The sequence below is a fragment of the Neovison vison genome, chromosome 12 (assembly GCF_020171115.1).
Source record: "Neovison vison isolate M4711 chromosome 12, ASM_NN_V1, whole genome shotgun sequence".
In the NCBI taxonomy this organism is placed as follows: domain Eukaryota; kingdom Metazoa; phylum Chordata; class Mammalia; order Carnivora; family Mustelidae; genus Neogale; species Neogale vison.
The window spans coordinates 47,101,626-47,119,132 of record NC_058102.1 but is presented as its reverse complement, the minus strand read 5'-3'; the positions used below and the strand labels follow the sequence as shown (position 1 = coordinate 47,119,132).

The 17,507-nt window shown below is 41.0% G+C and overlaps 1 protein-coding gene and 1 long non-coding RNA gene across 2 annotated transcripts in view; one reads left to right on the top strand and one right to left on the bottom strand.

The window, feature by feature from the left end:
• Positions 1-4,686: 4,686 nt before the first annotated feature.
• On the bottom strand, positions 4,687-6,420 carry LOC122891915. Its single transcript, XR_006381335.1, has 3 exons — positions 6,161-6,420; positions 5,959-6,055; positions 4,687-5,205 (listed from the first exon to the last, which is right to left on the bottom strand). It is a non-coding gene; the product is annotated as an uncharacterized LOC122891915 (long non-coding RNA).
• Positions 6,421-7,281: 861 nt separating this feature from the next.
• The window catches only part of KCNMB4 (potassium calcium-activated channel subfamily M regulatory beta subunit 4), a 58,765-nt gene continuing 48,539 nt past the window's right edge, over positions 7,282-17,507 (top strand). The window contains exon 1 of the mRNA XM_044227963.1: positions 7,282-7,782. Coding sequence (XP_044083898.1) covers positions 7,447-7,782 — 336 coding nt within the window. The 5' untranslated portion in view covers positions 7,282-7,446. The remainder of the gene's footprint in view (positions 7,783-17,507) is intronic.

Sequence of the window (17,507 nt, the reverse complement as noted above, 5' to 3'; positions counted from 1 at the left end):
ACAAATTTTTTATTTATTTTTTTTAAAGGTTTTATTTATTTGACAGAGAGAGAGAGAGAGTGATCACAAGTAGGCAGAGAGGCAGGCAGAGAGAGAGGGGGAAGCAGGCTCCCTGCTTAGCTGAGATCCTGATGTAGGGCTCAATCCCAGGACCCTGAGATCATGACCTGAGCTGAAGGCAGAGGCTTAACCGACTGAGCCACCCAGGTGCCCCAGCTACATAATTTTTAAGACTGAAGAAGTGAAGTTTTTCTTCCAAGCCATCAATTCTCCGGTATGTACTGAGAGTAATTTTAGTTATAATACATGTTCCTTCAAACGTTTTGGAAGAAATGTACAAATTTCAAGGGTGGTATGTCAACAAATGGTTGATTCTGCTTCTTAGGATTAGTCCTATTGATACTCATTTATAATGAAAAAAATATTTTAAAGAGTAAATACTGATTATCCTTCAAAAATATGCAGCTCAATGAGAAGAAATTACATGTGGGAATGCCATAAATAGTTTCATCTTTTATATAAAAATAAAGATTTGGGGCAGCCAGAATGTTTGGAAGCTACCTTTAAATCTGTTACATACTGAACATTTATTTTAAGATGCAGTTTTAATTATCATATGTAGCAGTTGCATGAAAACTGGGCTGTCTTTTTTAAAGATGTTATTTTTAAGTAATCTCTGCACCAATGTGGGGATCAAATACAACCCCAAGATCAAGAGTTACATGCTCTACTGACTCAGCCAGCCAGGCACCCCAAAACTGGGCTGTCTTAAAAAAAAATGTGAGCTGTTAACTATTTTCCTTCCAAAGAGACAAGTTTGATCTTTTATTTTGAATGTTTTAAGTAATTTATTCAAATGGTTAATATCCTTCAAATATAAAACAAGTTGAATGAAAACATACCTGTTTTTAAAGTGCAAGTCCTTGGGCACCTGGGTGGCTCAGTGGGTTAAGCCTCTGCCTTCAGCTCAGGTAATGGTCTCAGGATCCTGGGATCGAGACCCGTTGAGCCCCTCGACGGGTTCTCTGCTCAGCAGGGAGCCTGCTTCCCACCGCCCACCCCCGCCTTTCTGCCTACTTGTGATCTGTCAAATAAATAAATAAAATCTTTAAATGCAAGCCCTATGTTACTACTCTGCTCAAAAAGTTATTTCCAGATTTCCTTTTTTTAATCTAAACTTACATATATATATATTTTTTATTTCACTCTAAATGATTTAATATTTGAATATTAAATTAGTTAACTTTCACATCACTATTCGGAATCCAAATTCTGCCTACCTGAGTCAAAATTATTTCCCCAGGTTCTCTCTGCATTGGCAATGACACTGTTAATTAATGAACAACAAAATCCATCAGCCTAGAGGTGTTTGTAGGTTGGATAGCATGGAAAAGAAAGGTGTAGAATCTTGTTTTAGAGAATATTAAAACTGGGTATCCTTTCCAACTTTGAATTAACCATTTTTCCTTTTTTTTTTTTAAGCATTTTGGGGTAAGAATAGTTTTCTAAACAATTAAAAAGGAATATTAAGGGTGCCTGGGTGGCTCAGTGGGTTAAAGCCTCTGCCTTCGGCTCAGGTCATGATCTCAGGGTCCTGGGATCGAGCCCCGTCGAGCCCAGTCAAGCCCCGCGACGGGTTCTCTGCTCAGCAGGGAGCCTGCTTCCCTTCCTTTCTCTCTGCCTGTCTCTCTGCCTACTTGTGATCTCTGTCTGTCAAATAAATAAATAAAATCTTAAAAAAAAAAAGGAATATTGAGGAAACTGAAGATTAGCATGAGAAGAAATTCTAGAAGGAACAAGATAGTAGTCCCACATCTGAAGTGGGAAAAAAAAAAAGCGTTTGTTTTTGTATTGTTTGTTTAAGCAAGCTCTACATCGAACGTGGGGCCTGAAATTAGGACCCTGAGATCAGGAGTCATATACTCTGTCAACTGAGCCAACCAGGTGCCCCTGAAGTGGAATTTTTTGTAAAGCAGATTATCCTACATAAACACCACCAGAGTGCAAATTAAAAACCTTTACATGGACATTATGGCAATGATATGGTAAATGATTTCAATTTATAAGAAAGTACTACTTAATAAATTTGTTTTAAAAAATCCAAAGATCAAATGGGCAGTCTTAGGAGTCAATGGATTTTTCATCACTGGACATGTCCAAGCAAAGGCAAGAAAACTATTAGAAATATTATGGAATGTCCTGCATTAAGAGGAGGATAGGCTCTTCTACCCTAGAGCTATTGTTTCAACACCCAGTTGTTCCTACGTTTACTTCTACCTTGAAATCTAGCTTGAATTTCTAACAAGCTTATCTGAAACCTAAATATTAAACTTAATCTTTCTCTTCCACATAAAACCATACTACTTACATTTGCTATGCATCTAAAAAAGAGCTATTTTTCAACACAAGTGATTCAGAGTAAAATTAAACTGGAGGAACTGGTTAAATCACTAGATCCTCATCCTCTACCCACATCCCCCTTCATAGGTTTAACAGCAGGGATTTTGATCAAGCCTAACTCTACCTGAATTTTAGTATGCACATTTTAAATCCATTTGTATTACCTATACTTTTTTTTTTTTTTTTTTTTTTACTAACTACAGAAATTTCTCAGAGATGGTACAATGTAGCGGAAAATGGCCCTTGAAATTTGGCACTGTCAACATGTGTGTAACTCTAATCTCTTGTTCCCTCTTCATCTCATGAGAAGATGAAATTAGGGCATTTGTTTATATTAGGTGCTCAACAGATGGAAGCCCATTTTTCTAAAGACATATACTGTCTCACCCACTGGGCCAGGAGGTACTCTCCATATTTTGGAATCATTAAAAGATCCTTTGACTTGACTATGTGCTAGTCGATAGTAGTAGCTAAGTTTCTGAAGAACAGAGCAAGAACAAAGCTTGGAATAAAAATCATAGAATCAGGAATCTTCTAGTTTAAGGGCGCCTGGGTGGTACAGTCAGTTAAGTGTCCAACTCTTGGTTTGGGCTCAAGTCATGATCTCAGGGTCATTAGATCAAGCCCTGCCTCAGGTCAACTCTCCTTTCCCCTCCATGCTCTGGGCTCTCTAAAATAAATAAATCTTAAAAAAAAAAATCTAGTCCAACTCTTTCATATGAGGAGGAGGAAAAAATGTAAGAACACCAATTATTTATGTCAAATTATTTAGTATTAAATGTTGGGACTAAAACCTTTTAGCTTCTTGCTTTCTAATTCCAAAGCTGATTCCCCTTTTACTACATATGTGTATATATTACCTCCCACAGAAGATCACTTCCATTAACATGAGAGATAACAGGTGGTAAGAATTTAAGAACTCTAGCTATACTTCCACTACCATATTGTGAATTTATTAATAATGAAGTGATTATGCTTTGTGCTTCCCTTTCTCAACTGCAAACACAGAGGCTATATGCCAACAAATCTGAACTTGAAAAAATATTTTTAATAATCATTCTTTACTATTTCAAACAAAGTGCAGTCTTTGAGAGCTTCCTTTTCTGCTTAATGTTAAATTAGGTGATACTTAAGAGCCCTAACTGTTTTAATATAATTATAGAAAGTAAAGTAGTGTTCTCAGTAATAATTATATGCTCACTATAATAGGTAAAGATTATGCAGGGGAAAAAAATAGAAAAATAGTGGCTACACAGGAAATTTCTTTTGAATTTAAAATTATGAAACTACTATGTAACATTCACCATGAAGCATGGCAAGAAAGTTGGTTTTCAAGCTGGAAATGATTTAGTTCAATTGTAAACATTTTTAAGTCAAGACTAAAGTAGAAAGTTTTCTATGACAACAAAATTGTCAATTGCCTAAGCTGAATGAAAAGATAAAATTTTCTATGTAGTTTTCTTTGTTGGATCACTCATGTTTTCATTCATGTTTATCTAATTATTCTGGTTACAAATGTTTAAAACCTATCCAGAAGGTGAATTTTAATGAGAAAAGGTGATGATAAAATTAATTTTTCTCTCCTATGTATTTTATTTGAATGTATAGTGGTTGAGAAACCACAATGCACTAATTTTTAAAACAGTGTATAAACATTTTCCCAACATGCTCTAAATTCCTCTCTACTCCTAGGATACCAAAGCTCTCCTTATGATAATTCTTTTTGGAATCTTTTAATAGAAGTATATATACATATGAAATTGTATATTGCAACTTTAGCATTAGTCACAAGGCTTCTTGAAAAATACTGATCATGAAAACAAATTATAAATAACAATGATTTTAATGTTCTTGCTTAGATGGGTTTTAGTCTTCTCTTAAAAAGAACATCAAGGCTTGGCTATGATTGTCCTGAAAACATTGCTGTAGATAATGATGTACACCAAATAAGTTGATCTGGTTCTGTGTATCACATTCTTAGTCTTAATTCTGATAGGTGGCAAACATGCAAAGAAGGAACTAGCTTTTATTTCTGTACTGCCTCTGCCCTCCACAGGAAACAAGATGCTAAGTGACTTCAGAGCCTAGCATCTCTGAGATTTCCAAGGGTTCCTATCACTATCCTAACTTAGAAAGTCCTTGGTGACTGGTTTTCAGAGACCGAGGGGCTTATTAAATGTTAGAAATGGGATATGGCAGCTCCACCTCAAGTAAATGAAACTAATAACAAACACAGTGTTCCAATAAGGATAAAATAGAAATTTATTTAATGTGGGAAGTCTTTTGATAGGTTTGACTTTCAATAAAAAAAAAAAAGACATGAAGATAATGAAAAGGTGCAGAAGAGTAGCAAAGCTAATTTAAAAACAAGAAGTAAGGGAGAAAAGTAGATGTTTAAAGAACAGAAGGCTAGATGGCAACAGTTTCTTCAAATACTTTAATTATAACGAGGGAGTGAGTAAATGCAGAACTCCAGGGAAAATGGATTTAAAAGCCCTCAAGAATTTAAGTTAAATTAAAACAGAATTTTCTGGTACTTGAAGACCATCTTGCTTCAGTTTGGAGGCAGAGGGTTCATTCACAGAACTCCTGAAGCTCTGGAATCATTGAAAATGTATCATGCTTATTAAATTATCTTTAGGCACCTCATCCCTGTGTTTTTTGAGCACTAACAGGAGTTAGTTCTGCCTCAAGATTAAGTTGCTCAGCACACCAAGGAGGAATAATTGGATCTTGTTATCTGCTCACTGCTGCCTCAGATCTTAGACTGGCTTGAGCCTTCATGAAAAGGAAGATGATTATAACCTGCAGTAGGAAAAAGATTCAGGCTGAAGATCTGTGATCTCAGGTTAAGCTGTCTCAACTACTGAACTCATTTCCCTTTTGGGTAATGTAATCACTAACAATTGTCTAACACTAACAACCACTAACAAATGCCAACAGAAAGGGGAAAAAATAATGTAATTCTCAAGTCAAGAAAGAAGGAAATCTATTCTGTCAAAGCTTGAAAAGTACCTAAGTACAAAAGTCTCCTCCTGATCTGGAAGTTTTCCAAACCCCATATCTTAAATTTTTTTCAGAAAAACACCTAGGGTCTTCCTATGATTAAACTTGCTTTGCCCCTTCTTTAGAAATACTGTTACCTTTCACATAAAGGAATGGAGTACTTCAAAGTAAAATATCAGAACTGCAGTTGAAAGATACTCAGTGCCAGTTAAGTAACATTTGAAATCCAAGAAAGAAGTCAAGAATTCCATGACACAGTGTTTCCACATTCATAAATACTCTTAAATGAATATATCTATTTGGGGCTTGCAAGCCAAGAAAAAAAGGTATGTTCACATATTTTGCAAATAAGTGAATATTCTGATTCTTCAAAATGTAGGTCGAGATAGTTCTCAACTTTGATATTATGATAGAAGTGTGGCTTCCGAAAAAGATAATCTTAAAAAAAAAATCATGAAAAGGACAGGGGCTGAAGGTATGCACAGAGGAGGTGGGGGTGGAGGGAGAAACTGGAAGAATTAAGAGAGCAGGACGCAGCTCTAGAAACGATACCTGTCCCAAAGTGGGTCTGCACGCCGCTGTCACCTTGCACAGCGCTCCTGGAAAGCTCATCTACAAATTCCGTGGTGGGCCAAGGGTGGCAGGGCTCCTAAGGAAGGAAAGAGAGCAGAAATGATTCTGTTCTCGGGAGTCCAGGGAGCCAGGGGGGACCATCCTGATGGGGAAAGTGGTGTCTCTTTCCAGGGCTGCAAACCTCTCCGCCTGCTTCCTTCGGTCCCTATTCATTCCGTCCCAGCCTTGGGGCAAATAGAGTTGCGGTCCACCCGGCTGCGGGAGACCTAAGTTTCCGATAGGTCCAGCGAGCACCCAGGCAGCGGGTTTCCTTGGTCTTGCCAGTCGCAGGCTCCTGCCCCACGCGCGATGTTCCCACAGCAAACTCCGTCTGAATCACCCTGTTTCATTCCTATGCTGCGCCCTGGGGGCGGGCTGGGGTTGGGGAGCGCGGCCCGCGCCAAGGCGGTTGGGAGGGCTTAGGACCCCGCCGCCAGACCGTTACTTCGCTTGCTGGGCGGGGAAGGGCGGCGCGCGGCGGGTCACGCCTCCCGCCCCGCCGCGTGCAGGTCCGCGCGCCCGCCCAGGCCGGAGAACGCGTGGCCGGCTCTCCCCGGGGCGCGCCGAGCGCCCGCCGCTCGCCCGGGAACTCCCTCCCCACCCGCCCGGCCCGGCAGCCCGTCTCCCCCGAGCGCCCGCTGCCTGGCGGCCGGCTCGCTGTCGTGGCTGGCTGACCAATCCGGGTTTGGAGTTCAAGATTCCCGCCGCTCCACTGGCACTACGCCCTCTGCATGTTTTCTGTTTTTGTTTTAACTTTCACTCGGGTTCGGCTCTACCGATCCTAAGCTTTCATCTCAGAGGCTTCTCCAAGGGAGATTTAAGGAGGATCTCAAGCGCCAGCCGCCGCTCCCCGCGGTGCTCGCCCGCCCCTCGCCCACGGGAGACGTCCCCGGGGCGGGCGGGGCGGAAAGGCCCCGGGTGGCGGCGGGTGGGGCCGGGCGGAGCCGCCTCCCGCACGGGGGAGCCCCCGGGCTCGGCCCAGCTCAGCCGCGCCTGCCCTCGAGGCAGCTGCCCGAAGAGCCGGAGACGCTGCCGGCGGGCGATGGAGACCGGGAGACACCGGGCGAGAGGAGGCGGGGTGGGGGAGGCGGGGAGAGCGCGGGGGCGGAGGCTGGCAGGGGGCGCTGGAGGCAGGAGCCGCCCGTGCGCTCCTCGCGCCCGAGGGTGCAGGAGGCTCTGAAGCAGCAGTCGCACCGCGAGCCTCCGGGGCCCGGCTGGCGGCGGGGCTGGGGGCGGCGGGGGGGGCGCTGCCGCCGCCGGGGGCGTCGCCGGCCTCGGCCCCTTTGTTCTCGCGCGCTCCCCCTCGCCGCCCACTCCCCTGCTGTCGCGAGGCGGCGGCGGCGGCTCCTCCCGCCCGAGGCAGTCGGGCTCGGCGCCGGGGGCGGGAGGGGGCGGGGGGAGCGCGCCAGCCGCCCGGAGTGGGGGGCGATGGCGAAGCTCCGGGTGGCTTACGAGTACACGGAAGCCGAGGACAAGAGCATCCGGCTCGGCTTGTTTCTCATCATCTCCGGCGTCGTGTCGCTCTTTATCTTCGGCTTCTGCTGGCTCAGTCCCGCGCTGCAGGATCTGCAAGCCACGGCGGCCAACTGCACGGTGCTGTCGGTGCAGCAGATCGGCGAGGTCTTCGAGTGCACCTTCACCTGTGGCGCCGACTGCAGGGGCACCTCGCAGTACCCCTGCGTCCAGGTCTACGTGAACAACTCGGAGTCCAACTCCAGAGCGCTGCTGCACAACGACGAGCACCAACTCCTGACCAACCCCAAGGTAAGGACGCCCCGCGAGGGACGCCGGGCTGCAGCCGAGGTCTAGAGGTTTGGGGGAGCCTCGGCGTCGGACGCCGCGCGGGGCGGGCTCGCGGTAGGCTCTCATTCCTAGGGGGAGACGGGGGCGTTGGGGGCTGAGCTCAGACCCGCAGCGGTCGCGGCCCGGAGTCCCCGGGCCTGGTTCTTCGGGTGGGTTTGCATGCGGCGGCCGGTGGTGCCCTGAAGCTTTGTCCACACGTCTCTCTTCCCTGGTCTCACATTTCGAGACCTTGGCCCAGCTCCGTCCGGCGCGTGCAAGACGGACTTTGGAGACCTGCAAGGAGCCGAAAGTTAACTTTTCCTCTGGTTAAAGCCACTGGGTAGCAGGGATCCACCTCCTCGGGCGCGCGGTCAAGGTCGGAGCTCCCACTGGCCGCGTCAGGCACTCACTTTGGGAGGTCGAGGGGGTCTTTTAGGCCCCTGGGAAGACGTTAGAGGGTCCTTTGCCTTTTAACTCGAAACAGACATTTATAACTTGGGATGCAAAGATGAGGGTCGACAAACGACGTGGAAATCACATGCGAAATTCTGGGTAGGTCTGTTTTGGGGGGTACAGAGAGCTCCTGGTTTTCATGAAATAGATTCTCAAAAGGGTCGCGAGGAAGCCTAGTGACTCTGTGTGTCTAGGGACTATCGGGAGCCATCTGGAGAACAGTAAAACTTACTGAAAATAGAAAACCCTTCGCGAGATGAACCGGATATTCCTTCCCTGTCAACTTTTTTTTCGTTCTCTCAAGCAAAAAAGAAAAAACCTGGTTAGGACTCGAGGGATGGAAAGTCTAGAGAGGGAGACTCGGAAAACTGTTCCCAGTGCGGGGTAGGGGGGAGGGACTTAGGAAAAGCAGTGTCCTCAGTCTGTGAACTAATTGAGCTTTGTAGTGCACCTGCTTCTGCAAGAAGGGTTTTTTTTCTTCTTCTTTTTTTTAATCTTCTCTTGGTCTGTTTTTACTATTCTCGTTTAACTATTGAGTAAAAGTGTGTTTCTTCTTTAAAGTTACTGTCATTTTCCCTCTTTTTGAGGACTCTGCTCGGAGATCAAGCAGAAAAAAACAATCCAAAAGGGAATGAATCTTGAGTACACGGGAGAAGTTTCTGTTAAATGTGACAAGATGTATTAATACTAAAGTAAACATTTCTATATTAGCATTTTAAGATAACTTAAAACAAACTTAATATTTCTCTGCAGTAGAACTCTAGGTCTTGTTTCCTAAGCAAACAGTAAATTCTTGAATTTGGAAATTTTTTTTAAAAAGAATTCCTTTTTAAAAATATGACTCCTCTTTTAAAAAAAATAGATGTGTTCCTGCTGGCAAATAATTTTCCTTTACCTTAAAAATGATAATAATATATAAGAAGTAAATATAAAATTACATATTTAGGTATGGTATAATATTCAATGTCTTGAGGAAGCCATGTCTCAAAAACAAATATTTTAAGTTAATCTGTTAAAACTCAGAAATTTTAAAAGAGACCTTAGGTTTTAGAAGTATCACATTTTTTTCAGGATTAAGCCAGTAATATCAAAGAAGGTGCCAAGCAGTAGTAATGATTTAGAAATTATATGGTAGTTCATTATTTAAGAGGCATTGTTTTAATTGGTGAAACACTGCTAATTAGTTTAAGATAGTTCAGACACTAATAATGTATTACATACACATATACCAGTAAATGGCTAATATCCAATTAAGATATTGAGGAGTTATAATTTACTGCAAAAAGCCTGCTTTGTAATTTCCAGACAATTTTGAAGGATCTGGCAGAAAAAGTAAATTGAAATCATTAGGACATAGATTTTTAAATCACTTGGAAGCAGTCATAATGCTTTATGTAATACTACAATTTTATCTCTTTTTGTTACAAATAACCTGTTTTCTTCCAGTGCCAGTTCAGATCCTGGCAACAATTGTTTTGAAGAAGTATCTGAACAAAATGACATTTTACAAAGTAAAGTAGTCAAGAAATGACAGAGCTGGAGAAAGATACTTATGCTACCAAAAAGTGATGAACAATGTCCCAGTCAATTTAGTCAAGGTTTCCCAAGCCAAACCAGTCAGTAAAAATCTCTTTATCCAAATTATGATTACAGCATAGCATTTCTAGAGCATAAGTCTCTTCTTTCACAGTCACCTTTCCACTTTGGACAAATGCTCAATTTGGAAATTCTAAGCAATTAGTGATGGGAGAATTCAATATAACCAAAATATTGTGCCAGAGTCTGGTACAGAAGCAGAATGTGTCCACAGTGCTCTTGTAATTAGGCAATACCCATTGCCCTCTTCTATTGCCTCTTGGGTGCCAGCATCTTTTCTTTGCCTTATGTTGCCTATTTATTGAAGGCTCTTTATAGAATGTCTGGGTTCCCTTCAGTGCCACGAATCCTAATCACCTTCAGCTTTGTCTTTTTCTTGACCCACTACAGGAGAAACCATTTAGGAAATCACTTCCTAGGGAAAAAGAAAGAAAGAAAGAAAAGAGAACAAGGACTTTCCTCCACCCTTCCCTTGAGGTTGCTGCATTAATTATAGTAAAAGGCAGGGAAAGGGAAAGACTATTGCAAGTGTATAATTCTTTTTTTTTAATATTTTACTTATTTATTTGACAGACAGAGATCACAAGTAGGCAGAGAGGCAGAGAGAAAGGAAGGGAAGCAGGCTCCCTGCTGAGCAGAGAGCCCAATGTGGGGCTCTGTCCCAGGACCCTGGGATCATGACCTGAGCTGGAGGCAGAGGCTTTAACCCACTGAGCCACCCAGGCGCCCTGCAAATGTATAATTCTTAAGCCACAGACTACTAAGGAAGATAGTGTGAATTAATGTGACCTTTGACTATATGCTTTTTAAATATCTTTAAGTACTATTCAGCCTATTTAGGTTTTGAATCATGTCCATATTGTCAAGGGTAATCACTATATCCATCCAGTCATGTAATATAGTATACAAGTTAACTAGTTATCTTAAGCCACAGACTACTAAGGAAGATAGTGTGAATTAATGTGACCTTTGACTATACGCTTTTTAAATATCTTTAAGTACTATTCAGCCTATTTAGGTTTTGAATCATGTCCATATTGTCAAGGGTAATCATTATATCCATCCAGTCATGTAATATAGTATACAAGTTAACTAGTTATACATGGGACAATGGCCTGCTCTGGGATTTAGCCATAGGGAAATCTAAATGTGGGATCAGCTTCCTCTTACTACTGTTCTCATCACTGCATTATTTCTGAGTGGCTTACAGTTGTGTGGGCTAAGAGCTTTGGTTCTTAACCATGGCTGCATATTAGACTCGCTGGGTATCTTTAAAAAGAGATTCTGATGCTTGGGTCCCCCACTCAGGTCTTGGGATAGTCCTGAGCCTTGGTGTTTTGTTTTTCCTTTTTCCTTTTTTTTTTTTTTTTTTAAGTTTTGCAGGTGATTCTAATCTGTACACAGAGTCAAAAACCATTGACTTAAAAAACATACTCTTCAATTGTGCAAGAAAAGTAAAATAAGAACCAAAAGGATTCATTGTGGTTAAAACTTGTATTTTTAGGTTAAAAGACGTGACTGATGCTACTGAGTTTCAGGAGTTGGTATAAAAAGAAGGACTCAAGGAAATTCTGAAGGAAAGGAAGAGAAGCATTTAACAGTAGTGTGGAAATGATAATTTAAAATTGGTTTAGTGTAGGGGTTCCTGGGTAGCTCAGTCAGTTAAGCGCCTGCCTTCAGTTCAGGTCATGATCTCAGGGTCCTAGGATAGAGCCCCATAGCGGGCTCTCTGCTTAGCGGGGAACCTGTTTCTCCCTCTCCAACTGTGCTCTCCTGCCTTCTCTCTCTCACATAAATAAATAACATATTTAAAAATAAAAATAAAATAAAATGGGTAAAGTATAAATGGAATGAACTTACACAGTTCCAGACATTTGATTTTGCATCAATACAGACAGTGGGTGACAAAGAAAAGATGAATTTTTAAAACTACCTCTTATATGTGCAACAAGGGAGTGGGTGATTAGAAGCTATGTGTTTTATTTTTGCTCTGAGGTTTTTTTTTTTTTTAATTGCTTTCTCTGGTCTGAAAAACCCAGACACAAAGGGAAAAAAGTCTGTTTCTAAGAAACCCGTGTTGTGAAAGAGAAATTCACGGAAGAGAAGAAACACTTTAAGCTTTGAGTGTATCCCCCCAAACTGGATGTTCTTAACTGTGCCTTTGCAGGTTACAGTCATCCTCTAGGTGTCCTTCACATCCATACTAGCGTGTCCCAAAGCCCCATCCCCTGCCCCCAGCCACACATCCTGTGTAGGAAAGGTGGTCTGCTGGGATTAATTTCTGAACTCCATCCTTGAAATACTCAGTGTGATACACTTTGTGACCAAGGGAGGTCCAGCATATGAAAATGAAATAATAAAAAAATTAGCTGAGTTGTGACAATTTCTCTAGTGTCTTTATTTCTCTATGATAAAAGTGGCTTGCTATGGTTTTTCCTCTGGAGAGTCTATTAAATAACTTTTGGCAAATGGGTAAAATTCACTTCTGCAATACTTGCTTAGCATTTGTGATCAAAGAATGGAGCAGGAAATAGGAGGACATACAAAATTTAGTTTATTCATTTAACTTTGTTAAATGCCTACTCTGTGCTATGCACGCTTGCAGATTCTGAGCCTAGAGGAGATATCAACTTTATGCCATCATCAAGTTTATATTTTTGTGGACGGTGACAGACAAGAAGTAGATTTATTATGTGATGTCATGTAATGATAGGTATAAGAAAATGCAAGCAGCATAAGGATACAGACAGTGGTGGAAGAGATTATTTTATTATTTTGCATGAGATGGTCGATTAAGTGACGTTTGTACAGAGACCCAAAGAACATGAGGGCCTGAGGAGAGGCATAAAGGACATAAAAGAGTCAATCATGTGGCTACCTGGAAAAATAGGCTGGAGACACAGCAAGTGCACAGGCTTTGGGGCAAATGGCTGCCAGGCTCCCTGAGGAACAGGGAGGATGACAGTGAGGCAGGACTCTAGCAAGCAAGATGGAAGACAGCGGGAGGTGAGGTTATGCCTTGTAGATCATGGTATGGACTTTGGATTCTATTTTATGTGTGTTGGGAAGCTGTCTGACATTAAGCAGGACTGAGTTATAATCAGACTTGACTTCAACACAATGTAAATAATCCCTTTGAATGCTGAGTTGAGAATAGAATTTGTGTGTGTGTGTGTGTGTGTGTACGCCCGCGCGCGCGCGCACCTATGCAAATGCACAGGCTCTCATGTGCAAGGTGAGAGATACAGGGGCAAGATTGAAAACAAGGAGTCCAGTAGAGAAGGCAAGAGATGAAGGTAACTTTGATCAGGAGGAGCACTGGTGAAGTTCGCTGATGGCCTGGTCAGAGATGACTCCCCAGTTTGTGAAGCACGACTGGGTGAAGGGGGGTGATTTTACTAGATGGTAATGTAGAAAAGAGACACAAAAGTGAGGATGAATCTATGTGATTCTGCCTTCAATGAGAGCATTCTCCAGCAAAGAACAGGAATAACTATCGAAGGAAATGCATTGTTAAGCTCTGTAGGGAAGTACAAACACCATGATACCTCTACAGAGGAAAGATTAGGAGAAAAGCTTCATGGCGAATGAAACATTTGCTATGAAATTTTGAGAAAGGGATTTTCATCTGGGAAGGAAACGTAGGGAGGAATGAAGAGAACATCAAGGACGAGAAAATGCCAAGAGCAAAGCTGTAGAGCTGTGTGAGTACAGGCTGTTTGGGAGGGAACATCAGATAGACCATGTGGTTGGAACAGCGGGTTCAAAGAATGGAGTCTTATGGCCAAGGCAGGAGAGTAAATTGGGATCAATAATGTCAAAATCTTTGAGAGCCAGCATAGTTTTGGTGACACTGGGAAATCCTATGCTCCTCCCTACTAAGAGGTGTACATCCTAATCCCCAGAACCTATGACTGTCTTACATTCCATGGTAATGGGGAATTAAAGTGACAGACGAAGTTAAGGTGGCTAATCAGTTGACGTTAAAATAGGGAGATTATCCTAGAAGATGTCGGGTAGTCACAAGGGTCCTTTAATGTGGAAAAAGGAGGTCAGAGTGATATAATCAGAGAAAGACTCAACCAGCCACTGCTAGCTTTGAATACAGAAGGGGGCCAGGAGCCAAGGAATGCGGGCAAACTCCCTTTCCAAGGAAGCAGGAAAAGGCAAGAAAATAGATTCTCCTTTAAAGAATCAGGAAAGAATACAGCCCTGCTAGCGTCTTGATATTAATTCAGGGAAACCCATTTGAGAACTCTGACCACTACAATTTTAAGATAATAAATTTATTTGTGTCGTTTAAGCCACTAAGTTTGTGTTACAGCAACAATATGAGTCTTAATACAGAAGCCAAGGAAGGGTTTTAAGTAGATGAGTAATAATGACTTGATACTTAAAGCTATGGTCAGAACACTAAAACCCCCCCTGAATTACAGCTCTTTAGAAACTATCTCATCTACAGACTACTAGGATCTTCCTGTCTTAAGATTACTTATCATGATCCATCTCTGAAATCCATTTGCTGTTTATGAAGATTTCAATTATTTCTAGGATCCTCTAAAATTATGTATCTAAAACACTAATCAGAAACTTTTATACTTTTACAAAACAAAAACTTTTATACTTTTACATATACTTTTGTTATGTTATAATACATTTTGGTTACATTTTGGGAAACATGCCTTTATTTTATCACAAACTTACCTCAGTTATAAAGCTTTCTACAGGTTGTTGACACATTTTGTTTATGTAAATCATTTTTGGGCACTCATCTATGAACGAAGATGTCACATTTTATTTACTGTGGGTTCAATTTTTTTTTTCAGTCTCTAGCAGAGTTTCATATTCAGTTGGGTTCCTAGATAAATAGTATATACATTTATATTAAAATTACAATAATTACTGGGGCATCTGGGTGGCTCAGGGTCTGACTTCAGCTCAGGTTGTGATCCCAGGGTCCTGGGATCAAGCCCCACTTCGGGCTCCCTACTCAGTGGAGAGCCTGCTTCTCCCTCTGCCTGATGCTCTGCCTACTTGTACTTCTCTCCATCTCTCTGTCAAATAAATAAATAAAATCTAAAAAAGTAAATAAACCATAATTACTCAAGCAAAATACTGAACAGAATGGTTTTTAATATTACATGTTTCTCAGTGTCCCTCATGCTGTGACTTAGATACTCTCTAGGATGTATACATGTAAAAATAAAGGGAAAATGTATGCTTTTGAGTTGTAGTCATGTCCTCCTTTTATTTAAAAATAATCAGTGTTATAAATTGAAATTCATGTGTCAGATAAATTATTTAATTGGTGACTATTTTTTGTAAATGAACTCATTTAGTTAATTTATTTCATGCGTTTGCTTTGTTTTGTAGCAGAATCCAGCTGATTGGGTCACTAGCAGGTCTGTCTGTATACTGAAGCACTTGTGAAGGAATATCCATTGATCTAACTCTTCTGTGTCCCTCATCTGGTTGATACAGCAGACTAAATGCACTTTCAAACCTTACCCAGTGTCCAGTTCACTAGTTGTAATCTAACGAGATGGCAGCAGCACGTATTGATGATGCATCTCATTAGAGAAAACTAAGTCCTAGAAACTTAAAAATCTTAAATGTTATAAACTTAACCCAGTTTTTCCTTTGTGATAAATATATTTACATAATTATTTTTATCAGAATAACTTTATTTTAAAATAGTTCTAAAGAACAGAAAACCAGAAAATAATATTAGCTTGTGAAAACGAAATCCTCAATTCTGATGATTATAATTGCTTTCTGTTTTCTCTACTTCAAAGGTAAAAATGTCAGCAAAATTCATCTTTATCACTCTAAAACCTGGTTCTATTCTGGAACCCTTTATTTCTTTCAGTGGTACCGTTATTCTCTGTTATTAATACTCATAAAAATTTTCACTACCATGGGCGCCTGGGTGGCTCAGTGGGTTAAGCCGCTGCCTTTGGCTCAGGTCATGATCTCAGGGTCCTGGGATCGAGTCCCGCATCAGGCTCTCTGCTCAGCGGGGAGCCTGCTTCCTCCTCTCTCTCTCTGCCTGCCTCTCTGCCTGCTTGTGATCTCTCTCTGTCAAATAAATAAATAAATAAATAAAAAATCTTTAAAAAAAAAAAAAAATTTCACTGCCAGTGCCCTAGTCAAGACCATGATCATTTGCTTTGATTATTTCAGTATCTGCTGATCTCTGTATATCTGGTCCATTTTATCCTGCAAACCAAAGGTTCTCCAAGTGTGATCAGTAGACCAGTAGCATCAGTATCATCTGTGAATTTGCTGGAAATTCACATTCTCAAGTCTCATGATAGGTCCAGTAAATCAGGAACTCTACACCAGTTTCTGACTTAGTAGCTCTGTATTGAAATTCAAGAATTTGTGCAGTGAAAAAGTATATAGTTGGGAGAAATGCTATAAAGCAAACAGTCCAAAAGAAGGCAAGGAAAGAGAGAAAGGAATATGGACAAAAGATAAGATAGTACCTTTAAACCCCAATTTATAAGTAATTATATTAAATATAAGTGACTGACTTCCATTTAAAAGTCAGAGGCTGTAGACTGGAAAAAAGAAAAGCAAACGCAAATATATGCTGTATTTATGTATTTATTTATTTATTTTGAAGATTTTTATTGTCCATTTGAGAGAGAAAGAGAGAGAGCATGAGAAGAGAAAGGTCAGAGTTCGTAGAAGCAGACTCCTTGGGGAGGTGGGAGCCCCATGCGGGCTTGATCCTGGAACTCCAGGATCATGACCTGAGCCAAAGGCAGTCGCTTAACCAACTGAGCCACCCAGGTGCCCAATGTGCTGTTTTTAAGAATCACACATAAAGTATAAGGACACAGAACAGTTGAAAATTAAAAGATGGGGAAATATGCATATAAACATGAATCAGAAAGAAAGAAGGAAGGAAGAAAACAAAGAAAAGCTGGAGTATCTGCATTATATACAGTAGACTTTGAGGCAAAAATTTGTTGCTAGGTAAAAAGGGACGTTTTGTAATTATAAAAAATTTTAATTCAACATAATAGAAAAATTAAATACTGGGATATACCTAAAATATAGCCTCAAAATACTTTAAAAAAATAAAACAACTCAAAGGAGAAATACATGATTCTATCATGATAGAGATTTTAACACACCTCTGTTTGTAACTAATAAACAGGCAAAAGTAATATCAATACATATATAATAGATTTAAATAACATTTAACAACAGACTTGGCTAACATACAGGGTAGTGTATCCAGTTGTAGCAAGGTGCACATTATTTTTTTTTTAAGATTTTATTTATTTATTTGACAGACAGAGATCACAAGTAGTCAGAGAGACAGGCAGAGAGGAGGAAGCAGGCTCCCTCTTTGAGCAGAGAGCCTGACATGGGGCTCGATCCCAGGACCCCAGGATCATGACCCCAGCTGAAGGCAGGCTTTAACCCACTGAGCCACCCATGTGCCCCAAGGCGCACATTATTTTAAGGGCTCCTGTAACCTTTATAAAAATTGATCATACCCTGGGTCATAAAGTAAGCCTCAACAAGAGTGAGATAATAAAGATTATATCCTCAGTGAAATTAAACTAGCAATTGTTAAGTTTTACTGAAAGACATAGAAAATCTAGGAAGTTCACCAGGGAAGGAATGAAATTATGAATAAA